Genomic DNA, 20,399 nt, shown 5'->3' on the forward strand with positions numbered 1-20,399 from the left:
TCTAGAAAGTTGGCAGCCGCCGAAATCAATGTTGTACACAGCTAACGGGTTACACACACGTGTGTGTAGAGTTCTGTGTCAATCATAGAGCTGTATTTACATATCGCATTATACGTATAATACAGCTCTATGGTGTCAATGTGGTACCGCGCACCGAAGAGTTTTACACCACAAGAGGGCGTAGTCCAGAGTGAAGTGCCAGTGCCGTGTACGGCACTGTGAAGGGCCAGAGGGAAGGCTGTATGGTTGAGGGCTAGAGCCCTTTACAGAGAGAGGGCTCTGCGGAGGTGGGGGGGGGGGGGGGGGGGCATACTGGTACTGTAATTTAGATACTAGTACATTGTACTTAGTACGACAAGGCAGGTACGAACATTATTACACACACACACATGCGAAGCGACGGAAAGCTAAATACACTGTAGTAGAGGACCTACAGTTTATTGGTCATGCTTGATCCTTCGAAGGAATTATCATAGATTGTATCATGGAGTCACAGCAGACGAAGGCTTGTTTACATATAGGATTCGTACCGAAGCTTGATCTGCGCATTTATACCATTTGTTGCCCCATTAAAGGTAAAAGAGAAACACTTTTCCAAGACCCCTTTTGTTATGCGAAAATACGTCTCTGTCTGTCACATCAAGGATAATATTAAAATAAAGAACACTGACAAAGAGTGAATCGCTCGAAAATTTGTGTGCCGAAATAAACTGTTGGTAAATACAGCATGAACTTGGTTTCAGTTTTATTTTTTGATGATATCATCACGCCAAGACGTGGACCACTTATATATATATATTATATTATATTTAAGTGCGCGCGGTATAAGGCCTTTGTTTTTGCGCTGAAGACTTTTTTTCCTGCTTGTCAGCTGCAGAAACCCGGATGAAACTGCCCTCCAATACTTCTGAAAACGTGACGACGGCCATGATAATAATGGTGCTGATTATGACGTGAGTAGTGACTGCAGATGAATTTTCAATGATACCACATCCGAGACGGTTTCATTTTGAATATAGGCCTACATACATTATACAGTCTGCATTTTTATGTGTCAATTTCTCTGTATTTTTTCTCTCGCTTTTATAGATTATATATATACATATATATGAAGGGTTTGTTTGCAAAAACCGATAAGTCCATTTTTGAAGATTTTGAAGTACGATCTCTGTCATAAAGTACAAAATAATACCTTTTAAATGATATATTGGTCACTACATATAGAGGTATATTTTTGAAGTTATGGTCAAAAGAAGCAAAAAATTTCTTATTATTCTCTTTATTTTTCTTGACCTTTAATCGCAAATATCTCCATTTGGCAAATATGGACTTATCGGTTTTTGCAAACAAACTCTTCATATATATATATATATATATAATATATATATATATATATATATATATATATATATATATATATATATATATATATAATAATAATTGAGTGGGTATCTCCACTTCTTTTCGCAGAGTGTATGTTTCTTTTTTTCTTTTTCTTTTTTTGTACTGATCATGTAGACATGAACATGTTGTTATCCCTGTCTGGCTATGTGTATTCTAAACGACTCTCATGTCAAATTCATCAGATTGTTTCTTGGACATTTTGTTTAAAAAAAAAGAAGTGAAAATAAGAATTTGAATTTGAATTTGTATTTGAATGTATGTATAATATCATATACATTGTTATATTCATTTATATTTCATTTCCTATATGAACGGAGACAATAATTTTGTCGTTATATCATATGCTTGATGACCGTATATTGATTTCAACCTGACCGTCAAGGAGGGAAATATTGTCTCTTGAGAAAGGGGCAGCTGGTTTTGAAGGGTCTTTAGACACACAATATGAAACCATTACTACCACAACAACAAAAGGTAAAAATGTGACAGTACACACTCTTCAATGCAGCATGACTAATGTCACATATTAATGGTTGCGTGCATGCTGCAAGCACGTAAATGACGTCATTTCTCTCGCTGCGGTAGTCCGCGCCATAATTTTGGTATACATTATACACTCTGATACGAAACACATACACCAAACATACAGGCAAGGGCATCCATTGCCTGCCTGCTTTGAGTCATCACTAATTGAATTCAAAATTTTCATCGGTTTATTATAATTCTGTCAAACACACAGATATATATGAAGGCAATCGGTGGCTTTACATTATTAAAGTACAGTCACATACAAAGGCAATTCGGTTGCCCTTATGGGCTATAAAGCCTAATCAATTTGTAACAAAATAGCGTAACAATAATAATGATTCCATGCAAGTTATTATAGTGAAATGAAACAACAACAACAACAACAACAAAATGTTTCGATGTAGCACCATCTCACCCTATAGCAAAGTGATCACAGTGTTTTATAGAATATCATATAAAAGGTTTCGGGAATCATTATCTCGGTAAGAGCCCTTGCTCGGCCCATTCGTGGGGAGCAAACCAGTTTTGTTGGACACCCAACAACAGAAATGCGCGACTTCCGTTTACACAGCTGGGTACGGAGAGGAGTCGTGTTAAAGTGAAAATAAGTGTTCAAACTCCTGGGATACAAGGACAACTTGTATTCCAGATCAGGATTCTTCTATCAGGCATTGTGAAGCGAGAAATGGTCACAAACACGGCATGTAATACATGATATAAAACCGGATATGATTTTGCTGTTAGAGACAAGAATGTTTCTTAGTTTTCCTTCAATTTTCTTGTAGCAAGTTTACTCATTTGGTGCAGCACTTTAGTAGGTTTCCAGCAGTGTGAATCCTCCTTTCATACTTTTATACAGGTTGATATTTTGGAACACAGTATTGTACATTAAAGAGTAATGTAATTAATTATGTTGAGTTCTGTCATTAATGTACTTTCAGTAAGAATTACCCATCCAGTAGTAACCTCTGAACAGTCTGAAACATATACATAGGAGGTGAAGCCGAGCATGTTTTGGACTGTTCCAAAGTTAAAGAGGGTGGAAAATTCTTATTAACGCCCGACTACGTAATGTGCATTATTTGTTTTATAAAATGGTGACATGGATCATTGTGTGCAACTTATATCCAAGCATTGTGCTGTACAGAAAAAAAGGTCTATATTATAACATAAGAAATTAAGTACTTAGAATGGTTACCCTGGAAATTAACAGGTCAAGGACAACTAAACCACAGATAGCTTCGGCCGAAAACTAATTTCTGCTCGGATACAATGCGTATTCGACACTTTGTGAGCTAAATCCTCTATAATTATGAAGGACTTAACAAGGCTTTTGCAGACATCTCAAGCCAACTGAATAAAGAAAGCCACGTAATATTTAATCAAGGAAATCTCTGATTGGTTGTTATTACCGGACATTATAGTACAGGGCCCGCTGGACATGTCAGGCAAAGTGATAGTCTGGTTTCCAAACCGTTGCCAACTGGACTCCGCGGCGAAGAAGTCGCCGCCTTTGCCGAAGGCATACAGGACAAAACCACCCTCGACGTTAAGGGTGTCAATATCCTGAAATAGTACGGGCAGAGGGTCTGGAAGCCAGACTAGCAAAATGAAAGAATGGTCATGTGGTTGTTTTCAGCCAACAATTTCATTAAGATCCACATCAACATTGTTTTTTTTTTGTTTCTTTAGTATTCAGTCACAAGGCTCCGATTTATTATAAGAACATTGATCTTTCAGAAATTCTGATCACTAGAAAGCGAGTTCTATTCCAAGTTTCAACTTTAATTCGCATTTTAAACAAAAGTTATTTTTAGAGCAAAGCTTGTTACATCCTGTGCCAAACGGTACAGACTCTTGGACGATTTGTGATGCCGCAGTTTCCAGGCGGGCTCAAATTGGCCACATTCTATTCTATTTAGATGTAGAATCTATATAGGCATTATGTCGCCATGAAAATAAGCTTAGTCTGCATCACTCTGGTGGACACGGACCACGTGGGGGTATAACACAAGAATTTTTGGAAATTTAAGACCATAGGCTTATGCAATTTCATGAGTTAGGAATATGCTGTGTGATACACTAAGCTATGCTAGAACTCTCTGGCAGCCTTGATATTGTCAATAGTTTTTTCAATGATAATAAAATCAACCCTGATTATATAATGACTGCAACGACAGCGATCATGGGCGACGTTACCACATCGTTTCTCCATGACGTATAGGGTCTGCTGTATCAAAAGTGCGCAGAGTAAGATATTGCAAGGTCATTACAAGTTTTAGTATGTCTTAAAGGGAAACGGACCCATGATTCAAGAGGTTATTGTTGTATGGACCCATGCATCAGTCATTTTTCGAACGGTGAAGATATGCCCCAATTGTCGTAAAAAGGTTGAAAATTTTATATCATATATATATATATATATATATATATATATATATATATATATATATATATCATATATTTATATCCGGCTATTCTTTTTCTCTGGTTCCGCTTTTTTTTTATAAGGTCTGCTTGCTATATAGTTACACGCGGAAACTCGCATGTAAATACGGCATAGATAACCAGCTTTACATCGTCGATCTTAGTAATAAAGACGGCGGAGATCACCGGGGTCATCCCACAAGACCGACACCCATGAATCATACAGCCTACGAGTTCGACATTGAAAAGAGGTCCATGAGTCATACAGCCCACGAGTTCGACATTGGGCAAGTTAATAAAGCCCATGAGTTCGACACTAGGTAAAAACAGCCCTCGAGTTCGACAGATACAACACGGGCCTTAATGTGTCGGTCTCGTGGGCCTTGTTAGCTTAGTGTCGAACTCATGGGCTGTATGACTCGTGAGCTGTATAACTTATGGGCTGTATTACTCGTGAGCTCTATGACTCGTGGGCTGTATGACTCGTGGGTGTCGGTCTCGTGACGTGCACCCGAGATCACTACGTCAGTCAACAGCGCCCTCTGGAATAAGGGTCCTTGTATACCTTTAATGATCATAGTGACAACTCTGGGCGAAATAAAATCACACAAAATACATAAGCTGTATAGCGAAATTTGCAGTTAGCATATTAATAGAGTTTATCTTTTTTTTTCTTTTTTTTTTTACTGCTGCAAAGGTACTGATCATTATAATTCCCATAGTATTGTGTCGTCCATATAACATCAAAGATAAACAAAACTCAATGTGATATAGCATCTGTGGGCAAGATCTCCTTCGTCAAACCCTTGGACAGTCTTCAGTTTGCCTTGGATTCTAATCCGAGGTGTTTCATTCAATGCACTTTTCAGTGAATCTTACATTTATCAATTCTGATCCTTCAGCAAGGGGAGTGCGCCATCTCTTGTCGATGCAGGTATCCAGGTAACCGGCGATCAACCAATAAACGAGCAGTAGGCCTTATAGTATCCAACACTACTCTCGATCAAACGACGCGGGGCCATCACCTGCAAACAAAGAGTTCCCGTGTATGACCATTGCGACTTTATCACTGATCCTTGAATGTCGTGTGCACGTATACATGATTTCTGTAACTCAAACGACTTCATTATTGAATTCTTTGTGAACAGTGATGATATCAGGATTTTTGGAAAATGCGCGTCCACAATCTTCCGTTACGTCATAACGCTGGTGGCGTTCTCTATGTTCACAGTAATAAAAATATATTTTAATCTCGATTACATGTCTTGGTAAAGATTTGTCCTTTACTGATGAGGATCTTGGAGCATGGTCCAGGGAGAGTGGAATGACATCCTCGCGGCTATTAGTATCAGTGCCAACCCGAAGAGAACAGCACCTAGAGTCATGACCCAGTAGCCGCTAGTGTCTCGCCTCTTTCGCTTGAACGTCCGCAGGAGGTCCACCTGCAAAAGACACGAAATGAAATGGACACATAATATTCAATGGTGGCCATTTTGTTTTTGCGGCTGCTGTTTTTAAATAAAAATTGATGCCATAAAAAAAATAAAAAAACATTGAGGGTTGCAATCAAAACAACAGAAACCTCTTCAAAATCACATGTATGTGGAAAACAATTATGCTATAATTGTACGAAAGTGAAAATCACTTACCTCATCAAAAATTGAGGGAAAATTCGAGGAATATGGTATATCAAGAAATAACGGCAACAAATATCTATCTACAACCTCATAAAGATGGCTTTGTCTCGAAAAAGTCTTACATGTGTGTATTGCTGATCAACATGTCATCATAATTTTGACACGTGTATCTAAACTACTCTTGACATCTCGATTGCAAGTAACTATGATTCTTTTATGAAATTTAGGTGCAAATCATTTCAATACAAATTCATTCACGCAATGCATGCTATATTCGATAAGACAGTTATTACTTATCCCTGTGGCCATCGTGTAATTTATGATTATGAGGTTGATTGCATAATAATCAGACTAACCCACTAAGCTTAATCCCCATATTATATATGTATATATATATATATATATATATATATATATATGTATGTATATATATATATATATATATATATATATATATATATATATATATATATATATGCATATATATATATATATGTATATATATATATATATATATATATATATATATATATATATATGATAAAGGACTACGGATGATTATTATGTCAATGTATAACAAATAATTCACATTAAAGAAGTGGCTGTTTTGTGTTAGTATATTTGTAGAACTGACAAAATTGATCTGATCTACTTCCAGCGGTAGAAAAAAAAATGCCACATTTTTTCATCAGTTGTATAAACTCGCAATATTGTGAGATTTCTCCCTAGACCCAACCGATGAGCAGCTATCTTTTTTTTTTTCACCGAGCTGACCAATTTTAGAGCTTTTATGGTCCTCCGGGCATTAGTCTTGGAGAAGGCGGCAGGAGTCAAAGGACATTATTAGTATTCCCCATATACAAGACATAACTAAAGACACAATAACAGGTAAGACCACTGAGCATCCTTGAAGCGAGGCTAGTTCGAAGGACCAGGAATAATGTTGAATGTATGTACTAGTACCTATTAATTGGTTAGAAGAGAAGCCAAAGAATAATTGCCGACGCTGGAATAGGATGAGTTTGCTCTTCTCTTGTATAAAATCACACTGCGCGAATTTCAAGTCACGTCCAGACTCTCAATGTCTCAATGTCAATGGAGGCCACCATTACAGACCTTAGTATATAGATCAGTCTTTTTCACCGCTATTTCATTTAATTTTTGTCACCACTATAAAGTATATGCATTGTTTCTCCCAGCATTATAGTCATTATTGTATATCATTTGCGTATTAAACTTTAAGACATGTATACTTCTTACAAATTGTTAAACAACATAATTTGTCAGATATAACACTTTGCATTACGTACTGACGTATTGCCTTTTGTTAGATGGAAATAAATCAAAGTACATTTCGACTGAACTGAACTGAACATGTGCAGAGGGAATTTTTGATGATGGAACTGAAGGCTATATTAAGATTTAGGTTTACAAATTATGAACCTAACATTCACTCTAAGCGTTTCCAAAATACACAGACTAAATGAGACTGATCAGACTCCGACTACAGAAACCCAGCTTACAAACAAAACAATACATCCTAAGCGCGATATTTTGAATAAACATAACTGACTTACTAAAAAGCAATGGCTATTATAATCATTTATGTAGACAGCAGAATCGGAAAGAATATATTACATTGAATGTCAGACACGATGGGCACTAATAAGTGAAAATACTCGTGATTGGTCTTATGACCACAACAGCACTTGCGCTGCACTACACATTCCGACCTGACAAGAATAAGTCTGGTGGCATCTTTATTGCTTTAGCGTGAAGAATTTATAGCGCAGTCTTTGTTCCACGTTAATTGACTTTTCTATTGTCATCCACGGGCCGTCGTAGCGACAGCTCTGCGACATTATCTTCCATCATGCCCATCAACTACGCATGCTCGCATCATCTTCATCATTAAATCGTGTGGCATGCATGACTCGCTTTATGCCCCTCCCACCCAAACATTTTCAAGGATAATGTTTTACAATATCCGTTGCGCGTTGCTTCCTCTGTTTTTTTTTTCTTTTCATCTTACATGTCTTATCAAACATGATACAGACAATCTACACAGAAATGTGTATTCTTGCTGTTGATCGAGCCACATTGCTGTTGACTCAAACTTGTTCACGGGAGAGCTTGTTACAGGTGAACAAACAAAGCTGCTCTACGGCATGTATATTGTATTATTTCGTTAGAGTGTGGTGTTTGACAAATATCGATGGCACTTTTTGAAATGAAAAATGAAACTGAAACATAATATTGCTGGTGAAGACTGAGCAGACTAAAGAGAGGAATACTATAGCACGTGGTGGGGAGAGAAAGAGACGGAGAAGGGGGAAAGAGATATATGAGAGAAAAAGAGATATATGAGAGAATAGAATTATAGTGTATACTACCTTAATTCTCTCTATCTGTGTCTGTCTGTCCTTCTCATATAATACAGGTATAATATTATCATATATATTACGTACATAATAATAATAATAATAATAATAATAACAAATTCTTATACATACACATACATACATACACATTATACAAACATACACACGAACACAAACACATTCATGAAATAATATACATATACATATGCATAATAATGATATATGATATATATATATATATATATATATATATATATATATATATATATATATTATATGTATGTATATATATATATATACATAAATTTATATATTTATATAAACATATGTATATATATATATATAGATATATATATATATGTCAATGCATGCATTTGTTGTAGAAGCGTCAGCAGATCCCTGGTTCTCGGAGGGGGAGGGGTGGTTAAAGGGTGACTCCACGATATCGGTGCCGCTAAAAAGACTATAAAAAAAAACTAAACTGATAAATAGGTAGGGAAAAAGCTAAGCAAGTCAATAATACATACGATACTTTTGATCATTATAAGTAATGATTTAGAGGTCTATAATTATATACCAGGACCCCATGGAAGAACAGCCATGTCTTCGTAGACTGAGCTGAATGGGCTATCCTACCGTACATATTCGTTGCTTATTTCCCTCTCTTGTTTTCTATCTCTTTTCCATATTTGATGCATTCTATGTATTATTCTACTGTTGATCATATGTTGTATATTGCTTGTCATACTTTTACTGTACTCTTTTTTATGCTGAATTTACGGTGAATAAATAAATCAAATCAAAAAATCAAATTTTGCGCCTATCATAATGGTGTCTAGAGTAAAAAAAAAAATCCCAATTATTTTTAGATGGAAATATTAATCGACGTATTATCAAAGGGAGCGAACGAAGTGAACGAGGGGTGAAATGTATGGTATTGCATTTTATTTCCTATCCATGATGTTGTGTATGATACAATAGACAAACCTTTACAGTTATATGAGGGAGGCGAAGCGAGCAAGCTCCAAGATGTTTATGTCACTTTGTATAAAACAAATTGGGCATTATTATCTAATTGATAAATGCGAGGAAGCCAAGCGAGTACGTCGTAAACAGTTTCGCATTTCATTTCATAGAACGTTATCATTATTATTACCATCAGCATTTCTATTACAATTATTGCTATTTTGATGTGTCGGTTGTTCGTGTTCTTTGCCTGAAACGTTTGAACAGTAACGTGGGAGGATCATAAACACCACCCTTTTCAAAACCCTGAAAACGTGGACCACGCATCACCATTAAACTGTATACGTCGCTGCTCTATGAGCAATGCAGCTTCGTCTGACAATGTTATATAAAACATTATCATGTTCAATTATACGTACGTTCGTTTACACAAAATGTATGAGCTAGTAGAGCGGAACAAGCCACGGAAGAGTGGGCGGGGAATGGAGGGGGGGGGGGGGAACCCACAAGCTTTAGTGATGAGGTTTGTTTTACGGCGACAGTAAACATGAAAAATTTTGGGAAGGCATTAACACGGCAGGAAAGAGAATATTCAAGTACAATGCATAGTCTTCAGGTTACTGTCACTATAGTTAAATGTATGGAAAGCAGCGTTTGACCAGCTGTAAATTTTGCTTATGGTGTAGTCAGAATTTGTCACCATTTGTGTGACATTTTAATCCTTTTGGCATAATCTCTTCGTGTCTCTTATGACAGAATACAGCCACGCCAGCGCACACACACATGCACACACACACACACACACACTTTTTTTTTGCATAATCTTTTTGCATAATTTTTTGGCATAATTTGGCATAATTTTTGGCATAATTTTTGGCATAATTTTTGGCATAACCTTTGGCATAACCTTTTGGTATAATCTCTTCGTGTCTCTTATGACAGAGAAATACAGCCACGCCAGCGCACACACACATGCACACACACACACACACACACACACACACACGCACACACACGCACACACACACACACACACACACACACACACACACACACACACACATCATACAAAATATCTCACATTATGAACATACCCTACGGTGTCTTTCCCAGATGTGCCCATACGTCATTTCATTTCTTCTTATGTCAGCAGCTACTGAGAGTTTTTCCCCCTAATAACCCTTGACTGATCCCGAATTCCGCATAAATTCTCTCTAAAATAACATTGAATCAATAGCAGTGGAATGGTTGGCATCATTAATAGGCCTAAGCATTCCTCCTTTCATGACTACTGCAGAAAATAATGTAGCCTGCTCACGTGACTTCTCAGAATGAAAGAAACAGAAAGAGTATATAGGAAGAGAAGAAAAGAAGGCAAGAAAGAAAGAAGGAAAGTGAGCAGGCGGGACGAGGAAAATAAAACCATATAGCGGTTGTGTTTCGTCAAGGCGCTTCAAACATACAGGCTTCTTCGAATTGGTTTCATTGGGCATAACTTCCTGTGCTCTGTTTATTCAAACGCGCGGAAGTCAGACAGCCGGTTGATCGACATGGTGTTTGTTTTCCCGCCCTTTGGTATAGACACGCTTGGTATGACACTTGCCCGCAAGGGAGAGCGCCTCGGTATTGCGCTATGACTCTCTCCATCTGGGAAAAGTGACAAAGTTTTATATTCTTTCCTCCGTTTATTGTCGTTATCTCAGTTGCACTGTCTTGGGGTTTTTTTTTTCTTCCATAATCGATTTTTTCTTTCCGTCGGTCTGCATTTTTAATTATCTCCTTTCAGCTCAGTGTCCCCCCTCTCTCGGTTTTGATTTAATACATTCGATAATCAATAAGTATACCTCCGACCAGCTATAGAGAGTTTTAGTCTTATTGAATGATATCATGAGAAAGTATACAGTTTAAATACCTACATCCATTTTATTTTATTTCATTTCTTCTTTATTCAGTTTACAAAAAGGTACAATGTATATATATGCTACTCATACTACTCAGATGTTCACAGACAAACGTACGACTAACCTATCACTACATCACTGCAACTTACTAAGTATAGCTCATAGAGCTGTATTATAGAGCTCTATGGTACAGCTGCATTTCCAATAATAATGTTATCGCTATACTGATGTTGCTTCTTCTACATGTTCTATCATAACTATGAGAATACTCGGGACTACATTGTGTTACACCTGTCACGTGCCTACTGGAGATGTCACTAATAATGAAGCCGTCTTTCACCCTCCCATAAAAAACAACAACAAACAAACTGAGAGACAAACAGAAATTTCATGACAGATAAATGAAGATCACGCTATATGAATCAAAACGTTTGTGAATTTATGCAGAAATACAAACTCTGCATGATTTCCATCTCAAGGAGACTGTCTAGAGCAACGCATACTCATTCGGCGATAAACATCTTTATTCATCTTCGCAAGACGGGAGAAACATAAAAAAACAAACAAACTGCCAGCCACACCCACTCCCCTATGCACTACCACCACCACTCTCTACCCCCTTCCGATCTGTCATGCTCTTATAATACTATGCCTCTCTATACAGGTGAAAGAATTGAGATGTGGCTTCAGGTATCCAACTTTTTTTTGTGTGTGTGTGAGATAATGAGGGAACCTCTCATGAAATATTAAAAAACATACAATTTTTAAACATGTTAAAGGAATTCAGATTTATTTAATGAAAATTGATTTGAAACGGTTGGCATATCCAAAAACAAAGAAATCCTAATACAGTGCACTCCCGTTATAACGAACACGGTTATAACGAAATTCCGGTTACAACGAAATAAAATTTAGGGCCGCAACATTATCAACTCTATGTATTTTTATTGTTTATTCATTCGGTTATAACGAAATTTCGTTATAACGAAAGAAAACTGCCGGTCCCGAGGACTTCGTTATAACGGGAGTCCACTGCAAAAGGTGAAATTCACCTATTATTAGGATCACTTTGTTTTACATTGTTTGGGGATTCCACAGCCATATCGACACCGATTTTCATCAAATAAACTTTGAATTCCTCTCAGAATTGTATGCTCTATTTTCAAAAGTGGTTTGTAATCATCTCGCAAAAAGTTAAAATCTGAATCGCCATCTCAACAAAAACTATACCATCCCTTTAAGTAAGAGCTAGGGATTCGGGAGCACTTGTCGTTCACAGCACACAGGTCTGCGAGCATTGAATTTTGATCTCAAAGTACAGGGAAGGTCCATGCTGTGAGAATGTCAAGGCAGGTCACCGTCTCCTTATATAGGGCACCAGGGTGTGGCGGATAAGAGCCGCATCCCAGGGGTTTGTACCTCTCTGGTCTCGGCTACCATCGGCCTCCACCACACTGGAGTACAGCAGAGCGTTTGGCATGGAATGTTCGCAACAATATCATTTTTCCTGATCGTATTAACACCACACATTTCATATCTTGATTGCAGTGAGTCGTTGTGGTATAATGATGATAATGATAATGACTATAATTCATTCAAATTATGAAATAACAATTCAGCAGCTCGAAGGTTGATACGGTTGCTTTGCATTAGACTCACAAATAGAATTATCATAATCATGATCATCATGATCTTTATATCGTCATTATTTTCATTACTATCATAAACTACTACTACTACTACTACTACTACTACTACTACTACTACTACTACTACTACTACTACTACTACTACTACTACTACTACTACTACTACTACTACTACTACTACTACTACTACTACTACTACTACTACTACTACTACTACTACTACCATTACTACTACTACTAGACTACTACTACTACGAATATCCCCGAATTAGAGACGAATAGGTTCCGAATAGGTCCCGAATCAGAGAAGAATCGCCAATCTGGCTATATTCGCGAGGCTACTCGGGCAATTCTGGTCGCTAAATCGACCTATTCGGCTGCTATTCGGCCGTGTTCTGACTTATTCGGCTCACTCGCCTGTATTCTGCTCTGTATTCGGGTAACGATTCGGATGGATTCGGGGAGGTATTCGGGGCATTCTATTCGTGATATTCGGGTCTTGGCTAGATGATTGGGGCCGTTACTCCCCTAATGATACGAATAGGCCCGAATCAGCCCAGAATGCCCCGAATGCCTCCCCGAATCCAACCGAATTCCATCTGAATACATCTCGAATGTGGCCCGAATGAAATTCGTCGGGGCCATATTCGGGAGTAGTTTTGAGGGTATTCGGCTGGTTTTGAACATTTCAAAACGAGCCGAATCCCTCCACGAATGTTCCAGAATCCCTTCCGAATTTTCGCCCATTCAGGCAAGGAGAACAGAATGCTCCCGAATCTATCCGAATACGTGTATTCGGGTGGATTCGCAGCTGATTCGGCTCCGGTGTAACTTGGTGCCCTCTGAAGTTGAAGGCATCGCAGTTTGAGTAATGATATAATACTGTGGATATCAAACTGATTATGATAGAAAGGCAAAGGGACGGCATTCATTTTTTTTTTAATTCTTTTTTTTTCAACAAAGAACTTAAGTGTACAAAATACAACTTAGTAAAAAAAGCAATATACATATTCTACATAATATCAATTATGAATCGTATAAACGCATAAGTGCATCAGTGTGTGCTTTTCACAAATAAGAATGAAAAAAACTTTAAATAAGTAAAATGACAGCGCATCATTGTTTCAAGATTTCGTCATCTCTCTGTCTGTCACACACACACACACACACATACACACTTAATTCTCTCTCTCTCTTCATCTTTCCTCACCCCTCTCACTCGTTTTTGCGTGTTAATTTCATTTCCCCCATTTATAGTGGTGTCTACAATCCAGCATGATTATGTTCGATAATTGCATAGGCCTATCAATATTCTATTCTCCTTACATGTTTCTTATAAGTTCTGCAAATTTGTGGTTTTCCATTGAACCTTGTATAATGATATCTATAGGTTTCGGTACGTTGTGTAGATTTACATACACTATATACGTTTCCTTTGTTAAAATTTCTAGCCCGGAATAAAGTGAGGGTGCACTGTACTATAATGTAGACTGTCAACGCAACCTACACGAGGGGTTCTTGGGGCTTACCTGGAAAAACTAACATCTGATGGTGATACCGGACACGGCGTAAACCATTGACAATGATTCTATTCTTGGAAATTATTCGGCCCAGCATGAAATCATATCGTGTCACGTTTTCTCGCGTCAATTCCCTTCTGAGTGTGTGATTTATACAGTGGGCTGTTTTTCACTGTGAGGAGTTTCAGACTTTCATACAGAACTCGTTTATAAACGTGATAATAAGCCTTTGTTCCTGATGATCAAATTTCTTCTCACGTTCAAAGTCTAAAAGCAGATTCATCACCATTGGGCAGGAGTCGTGTTTCCGGAGGTGTTACCCAGTCAAGGTTTGCTCTTATCTGAGCGCACGTATATTGTGATCTTGTATTCATCCATGCCATCAGGATAAGTGCATTATATGAATGTAATATTGATTCTTGCTTAAAAGCGTATATATTATATCGAGAGTTGAGTGGAATTCATGACACAGCTTTTGAATACTAAACGTCTTTGGCTGCGGCTGGCAAGGGAGATGGCAAGCGGCTGGCAAGGGAGATGAGTTTAAATTGTTTCAATGCAAGTCCGAAACACTACATGATTGCAATAAGTTCTCATCGAAGTACGAAACCCGTCAAAAAGGCAAATTCCCTAACCCTAGTGACTTCTTCCTCTCTTCAAAGCATGTGAAAAAAGTGCCATGCAATGCAGCTCCCCACCGGCATCATTAAAGAGACCACTATCTCTCGGGGTAGGCTGCTTTCGGTAGAGGCAGTAGATTAATAATACTTTATCCATCCATGAGAGTACGAAATGAGATCGCATTGTGTCTTTGCGAAAAGTGAAGAAGGGATCTTTCAAGTGCATGCATGGATTTTGACTCTTTCCCACATGAAAATTGAACTTTGACTGTCATAATGTATATACACTGGACAGAATGTTTGTGGGTTTCCCCCTCTCACTCTGGCGTTGAACTCGGAACCTCTCGATGGTTACTGTATTATAAGGCAGACATGCCAACTGAGCGATGTTACCTCCCGTTCACCTTTCTGGCCGACCCTTCATAAAGCGCAGGACAATGACAGACAAATATAACACTGCAATACAAATGCAACGATCTTATCTCTTCTACCGTTATGTAGCTGTAATAAGGCCACCAGTTTTTCTGGGTCATCTTCGTATGTGAAGAGAGCACAGTTTGCTGGCGCAGTGAACAAAGTCAAAGCGTGAAATCTCATTTGCATCTCTATATGCTGGGGGTATAATGGTCTGAACAATGCGATGAATTAATATGACATTATTCTCTTGGGAACCTGTTCAACAATGTAGTTCTACCCCAGCCCTTTTACGTGTCACTAACCGTGACAGCAGAGGTTAAACGGTGAGAACAGGTTCACGAACTGTGGAGAAATTCCGAACAGATCAAATTGAAGACAAGTTTGCGTTTGGGTAAACAGGAGTATCGAGGCATGGCACAGCAAATCTCTTGTGATACATTCTGCAAGAGCGTAACCAAAATGAATGAAATTTTATCGAGGGGAGACGAAATCCTCTCTCGTTATATGGCAGGCTCTACAGATGTCCTTTCCCACCCCTCCTCTCTTCTCCTCCCCCTCCCCCCCCCCCACACAAACACACACCCACTACATCATCATCCATCCATACTTTTCATCGTTCGATGAAATTTTAAATCTGGGGAGCCCAATTAATGTTATAGTTATATCCGTCGTGCCAACAACGCTCAAATTAAAAACCGAAAAATTCATAGGGGTCATTGCCAAAAACACTGTATATCATTTTAAACATTGTTTTAGATTATTTCACTATAAAACTGTGACAGGCTCTTTATGATCATGACAAAATCATTAGATGTTTCAAGAGTGATATGATAATGTGAGTCATCTGGGTGTAAATCTGAATTAAATGATGTATTTATGTTTAACAAGGTCCAGAAACATTCTCTCAATGAGATGGGGAGGGGGGATTTATAAGAACCATGTGAAACAAAGTAAGGGGGAAGGTTGACAACTACATACATTGTGTTTGCGATAATTGCAGCAATATGTTATATGATGTATCTACATACAATACATACAAAAGCGTATGCAAGCATCATTTGAACATAATCTTTCAGGAAGTATTATCACACTATATATATATATATATATATATATATATATATATATATATATATATATATATATATATATATATATATATATAACATATATACATATTATGTTTGATATTTTGAGAAACTGAAATAAACTTGATTAGTTTCCGGCTGGTGACTCTGGCGTCTTCTCACAAATTTGACGAGGCGTGTAAATCGCAGCATCATCAAACAGCGCCAAACTCTTTGTCTTCAATCGTGTTGGTTCATTATACACCACATTGGTCCATACTAGCATATATAATATGACATAATTATGATTCATTCCCTATAATTACGCACTGCAAATCAGAAACAGCCGTGTTTGAACTATATAGATAATAACTATATAGATATATGAATATATAAACATAATATGTATCACATTTGCACTTACAACGCAGACATTACACTGCAAAAGCGCCTGAAAATGGCTGTAACCATTTGAAAACTGCACTGACAGCATAAGTACATAATACGCCTACCACACAAAAATCCCTCGCCTGCATTTCGTGTTTTGCATTGATCTGAAGGAGTTTGTTTGTTGCTTTCTTTTTTTTAACATTATTGTCATTCTGCACATCAAGCGCAAAGACAGAGTAATACATTTTCCCCATGAGATCGCGAAAGGATAAGTGCCTCTTATCTACAGGTTTTGCCACTTACGTGCGACAACACTGACAGAGGTCAGTAATTCTGTACGATATACCAGTAGAGTTCGTATTTTACAGGTGGTGGTAAACATCGGAGGGGAGGGCATGGAGAAAGGGGCGTGATGAGAAGAGAGAGAGAGAGAGAGAGAGGGAAAGATAGAAGGAGATAAAGAGAGAAGACAGATAGAGAGGGAGAGAGAGATATGGAAAGATAGGGAGAGAAGAGGGAGAGAGAAAGATAGAAGAAGAGAAAGATATATCTGTATAAAGAGAGGGAAAGATAGCACAGATGAAGAAAGAGATAGCAAAGAAAGAGAATAGAAAGACATGAGAGGAAAAAGAGATATAGGAAAAGATTTGAGAGAAAAAAGAGATATAGGAAAAGATATGAGAGAAAGAGAAAATAATAGGATAGAAAGAAGACAGAAAGAAAGGAGAGAAAATGAGAGAGGGAAAGATACAGGAGAGAAAGAGAAGATATAAAGATTAGAGAGAGAAAGGGAAGATAGAAGAAAAGGAAGTAAAGACAGGGAGATGGAAAGCGACTGCTATCATACGCTTTTCCATCATCGTATATTATGATTAAACATTTCCCTCACAGAGAAAGATTACAATATTAATTCGTACCGCAGTCCTCATAACAAGGCGCAAGTTCATCAATTCAATTTAGTTACAATCATATCAGTGTCGACTGATGTAATTGTAGATGCTACGGATAACGCCTAATGTATGTTGTGAAGGAGTAACAGGAAATAAAAATGATTTAATGGTGATAACGGGTAGACTTTAATGGCATAACATAAATAACAAGCATCGTCATCTTCATAATAATGACAAAAGGATGCTTACGAAAACCTCTTGAGCACCAAGGTTATCATATCCACGGCCTACCTTCACTACATTGATCAGGAAAACAAGCATTGGCAAAGCTAAGGGACTTAAAGGGATGGTAATATCTTGGCTGAGAAGGGACTTCAGGTCTTTATGTTTTTGTAAGATAATGAAAAACTGCTTATGAAAATATGACAGAGCATAAAACTCTTTAGAGAAATTCAAAGTTTATCATTTTGATGAAAATCGGTTTTAGAATGGCGGAGATATCCAAAAACGAAGTTGTTCTAATAAAAGTTGGGTCCCGCCTTTTATCAAAACCACTTTGTTGTTGGATATCTCACCCATTTCAAAACCGATTTTCATCAAATAAACTTTGAATTCCTTTTTGAATCGTACGCTCTTTCATTCTATATAAGTAGTCTGTTTGATGAAAATCGATTTTGTGATAGGAGTAACAAAATATTTAAATAACAATGATAATAAAAGTGAATATTTTTACTTTCATTGTAACATTATCATCTTTTCTATTATTATTATCATTAGCATTAACATGATCACTACTATCATTGTTGTTGTCATTATTGTTATAACAACAATAATATATATAAAGGGGCAATCAATTTATGGGTGCATTATGTCCTGTGTTTTAGATTAATTAAAGGGAGGGCATAGTTTTGGTTGAGATGGGGAAATCAGATTTAAATTGTTTGCGAGATAATTACAAACCGCTTGTGAAATATACATACAATTTTACGAGGAATTCAACGTTTATTTGATGAAAATCGGTTTTGAAATGACTAAGATATTAAAAACAAACAAAGTAAGTGGCCCTGGTATTCGGACCTCTTTAATTGTTTTTGGATATGTCATCCAATATCAAAACCAATTTTCATCAAATAAACTTGGAATTCCTCTATGAAGTTAGAGCGTTTTCACATTTCATAAGAGGTTTCTCATTATCTCATAGAAAAAGTTGGAAACCTGAAGCCCCATCTAAACCAACATAATGTCATCCTGTTAATGTCCTTACCCATCCTCCTTGCTGGGCGATCCACTTGACTAGCTTGGTCTGTACATAGCGGGTGAGCCACACAGTGACGCTGTGAATGAAGATTCCGTTTCCTTGCTGAAGGCACTCAACGGACAGTGCCGAAGACACCACGAAGAAGGCCACAATCTTCGCCCACGTAATACCCGACTTAAAGATGGCGTTCCCGATGTCGAACACGACTTGCTCAACGGTGGCCTCCGAGGAAATCGTGACGTTGAGCTGCTTGGTGATGTCCCGGAAGAGATTGGGGTAGAGGCGCTCGAGCTCCGACCCGATCACCTGCAGCTCTCGGCAGACGGGCGAAGCCTTCTGACCGCGTATCGACATCGACGCTCGCAGTCCACTCTTGGCGCTCCCGCCCAAAAACCCTAATCGCTTTAACTTGGAATGGATGAACTCCTTGCAGATAGCAGATGACTGTTCCTTCACATCTTCTTCCCGCGCCTCCCATGGCAGACCTAGACCTGTCTGAGTGGCCAGAGTGGATAGAAGAGAGCTCTCGGAGAGGTATTTTGTGAATTTCTTCGCCACGGAGTCTGGGGTTGGACTGCCACTGCCGACTTTGGACACCTGTGAAAGCTGGCGCTGAGGCGGGTGTCGTCTGCTGGCCATGAAACGCACGATGTCCTCAGCCGTGCCTGCCATGCTGGCTTGACAAGCTAGTAACCACCGCGAGCCAGTTAGGTTAAAAACATCGAGCAGACAGACGCAGATAATAATGAAAAGAAATACGCTCACCCGATGCGAAAGTGAAACTAATAAGAGAATGCGAAGTTTATAATCTAACTCTAACACGGTCAGTTAGCTAGCAATAAACACTCCGTCTTCGACAAATCAATTACCATTACTTCTTTCCCGTTTCCTCTACCCACAGTCATAGGAGACAAATTGCATTATACGTCCGTGCTGTGCAGTCTATTTCCGCATTTATCAGCGAAATGAGACAATCTCGCACAATAGTTACAGACACAGGTAACACATCAGCTATGTAAACCGCGCGACACTATTGTGAAGATCGCAGGAAAAAAAAGAAAAGAAATAACACTCCCTCACCGACACAAATCGTGATTGCATGGCTGTCGTACGAGCGCGTAGGAGTGGCGGGAACGCACGTGCTGCATTTCTGTTCATCCATGCCTACATGTTTGATGAATCTCTTTAATTCATCCAGGGACCTATCAGGTGTGGAATGGAAATGCACAACACCCCGTCATTAAAGTGTTAGACGACCTCAACGTGCGTATGTTTATATAGAGCGACCAAAAAAAAAAAAAAAAAAAAATGATAGCAAGCGTTGGCAGCCTGTAGCGCTGAATT

The 20,399-nt window shown here is 38.1% G+C and overlaps 1 protein-coding gene across 1 annotated transcript; it reads right to left on the reverse strand.

Moving 5' to 3' along the window:
* Nucleotides 1-5,642: 5,642 nt before the first annotated feature.
* On the reverse strand, nt 5,643-19,727 carry LOC140244735 (bcl-2-related ovarian killer protein homolog B-like). Its single transcript, XM_072324348.1, has 2 exons — nt 19,062-19,727; nt 5,643-5,801 (listed from the first exon to the last, which is right to left on the reverse strand). The coding sequence occupies exons 1-2, from the start codon at nt 19,725-19,727 to the stop codon at nt 5,643-5,645; spliced, it is 825 nt and encodes a 274-aa protein (XP_072180449.1).
* Between the last annotated feature and the right edge of the window lie 672 nt (nt 19,728-20,399).

Source organism: Diadema setosum, chromosome 21 (assembly GCF_964275005.1).
Source record: "Diadema setosum chromosome 21, eeDiaSeto1, whole genome shotgun sequence".
Taxonomy (NCBI): domain Eukaryota; kingdom Metazoa; phylum Echinodermata; class Echinoidea; order Diadematoida; family Diadematidae; genus Diadema; species Diadema setosum.

Excerpts from the sequence above, each read along its gene's own strand:
- LOC140244735 (XM_072324348.1), bottom strand. The coding sequence starts at position 19,727 with ATGGCAGGCACGGCTGAGGACATCGTGCGTTTCATGGCCAGCAGACGA. Across the intron at positions 5,802-19,061 it reads TCGCCCAGCAAGGAGGATGG|GTGGACCTCCTGCGGACGTT; the intron begins GTAAGGACATTA and ends TGTCTTTTGCAG.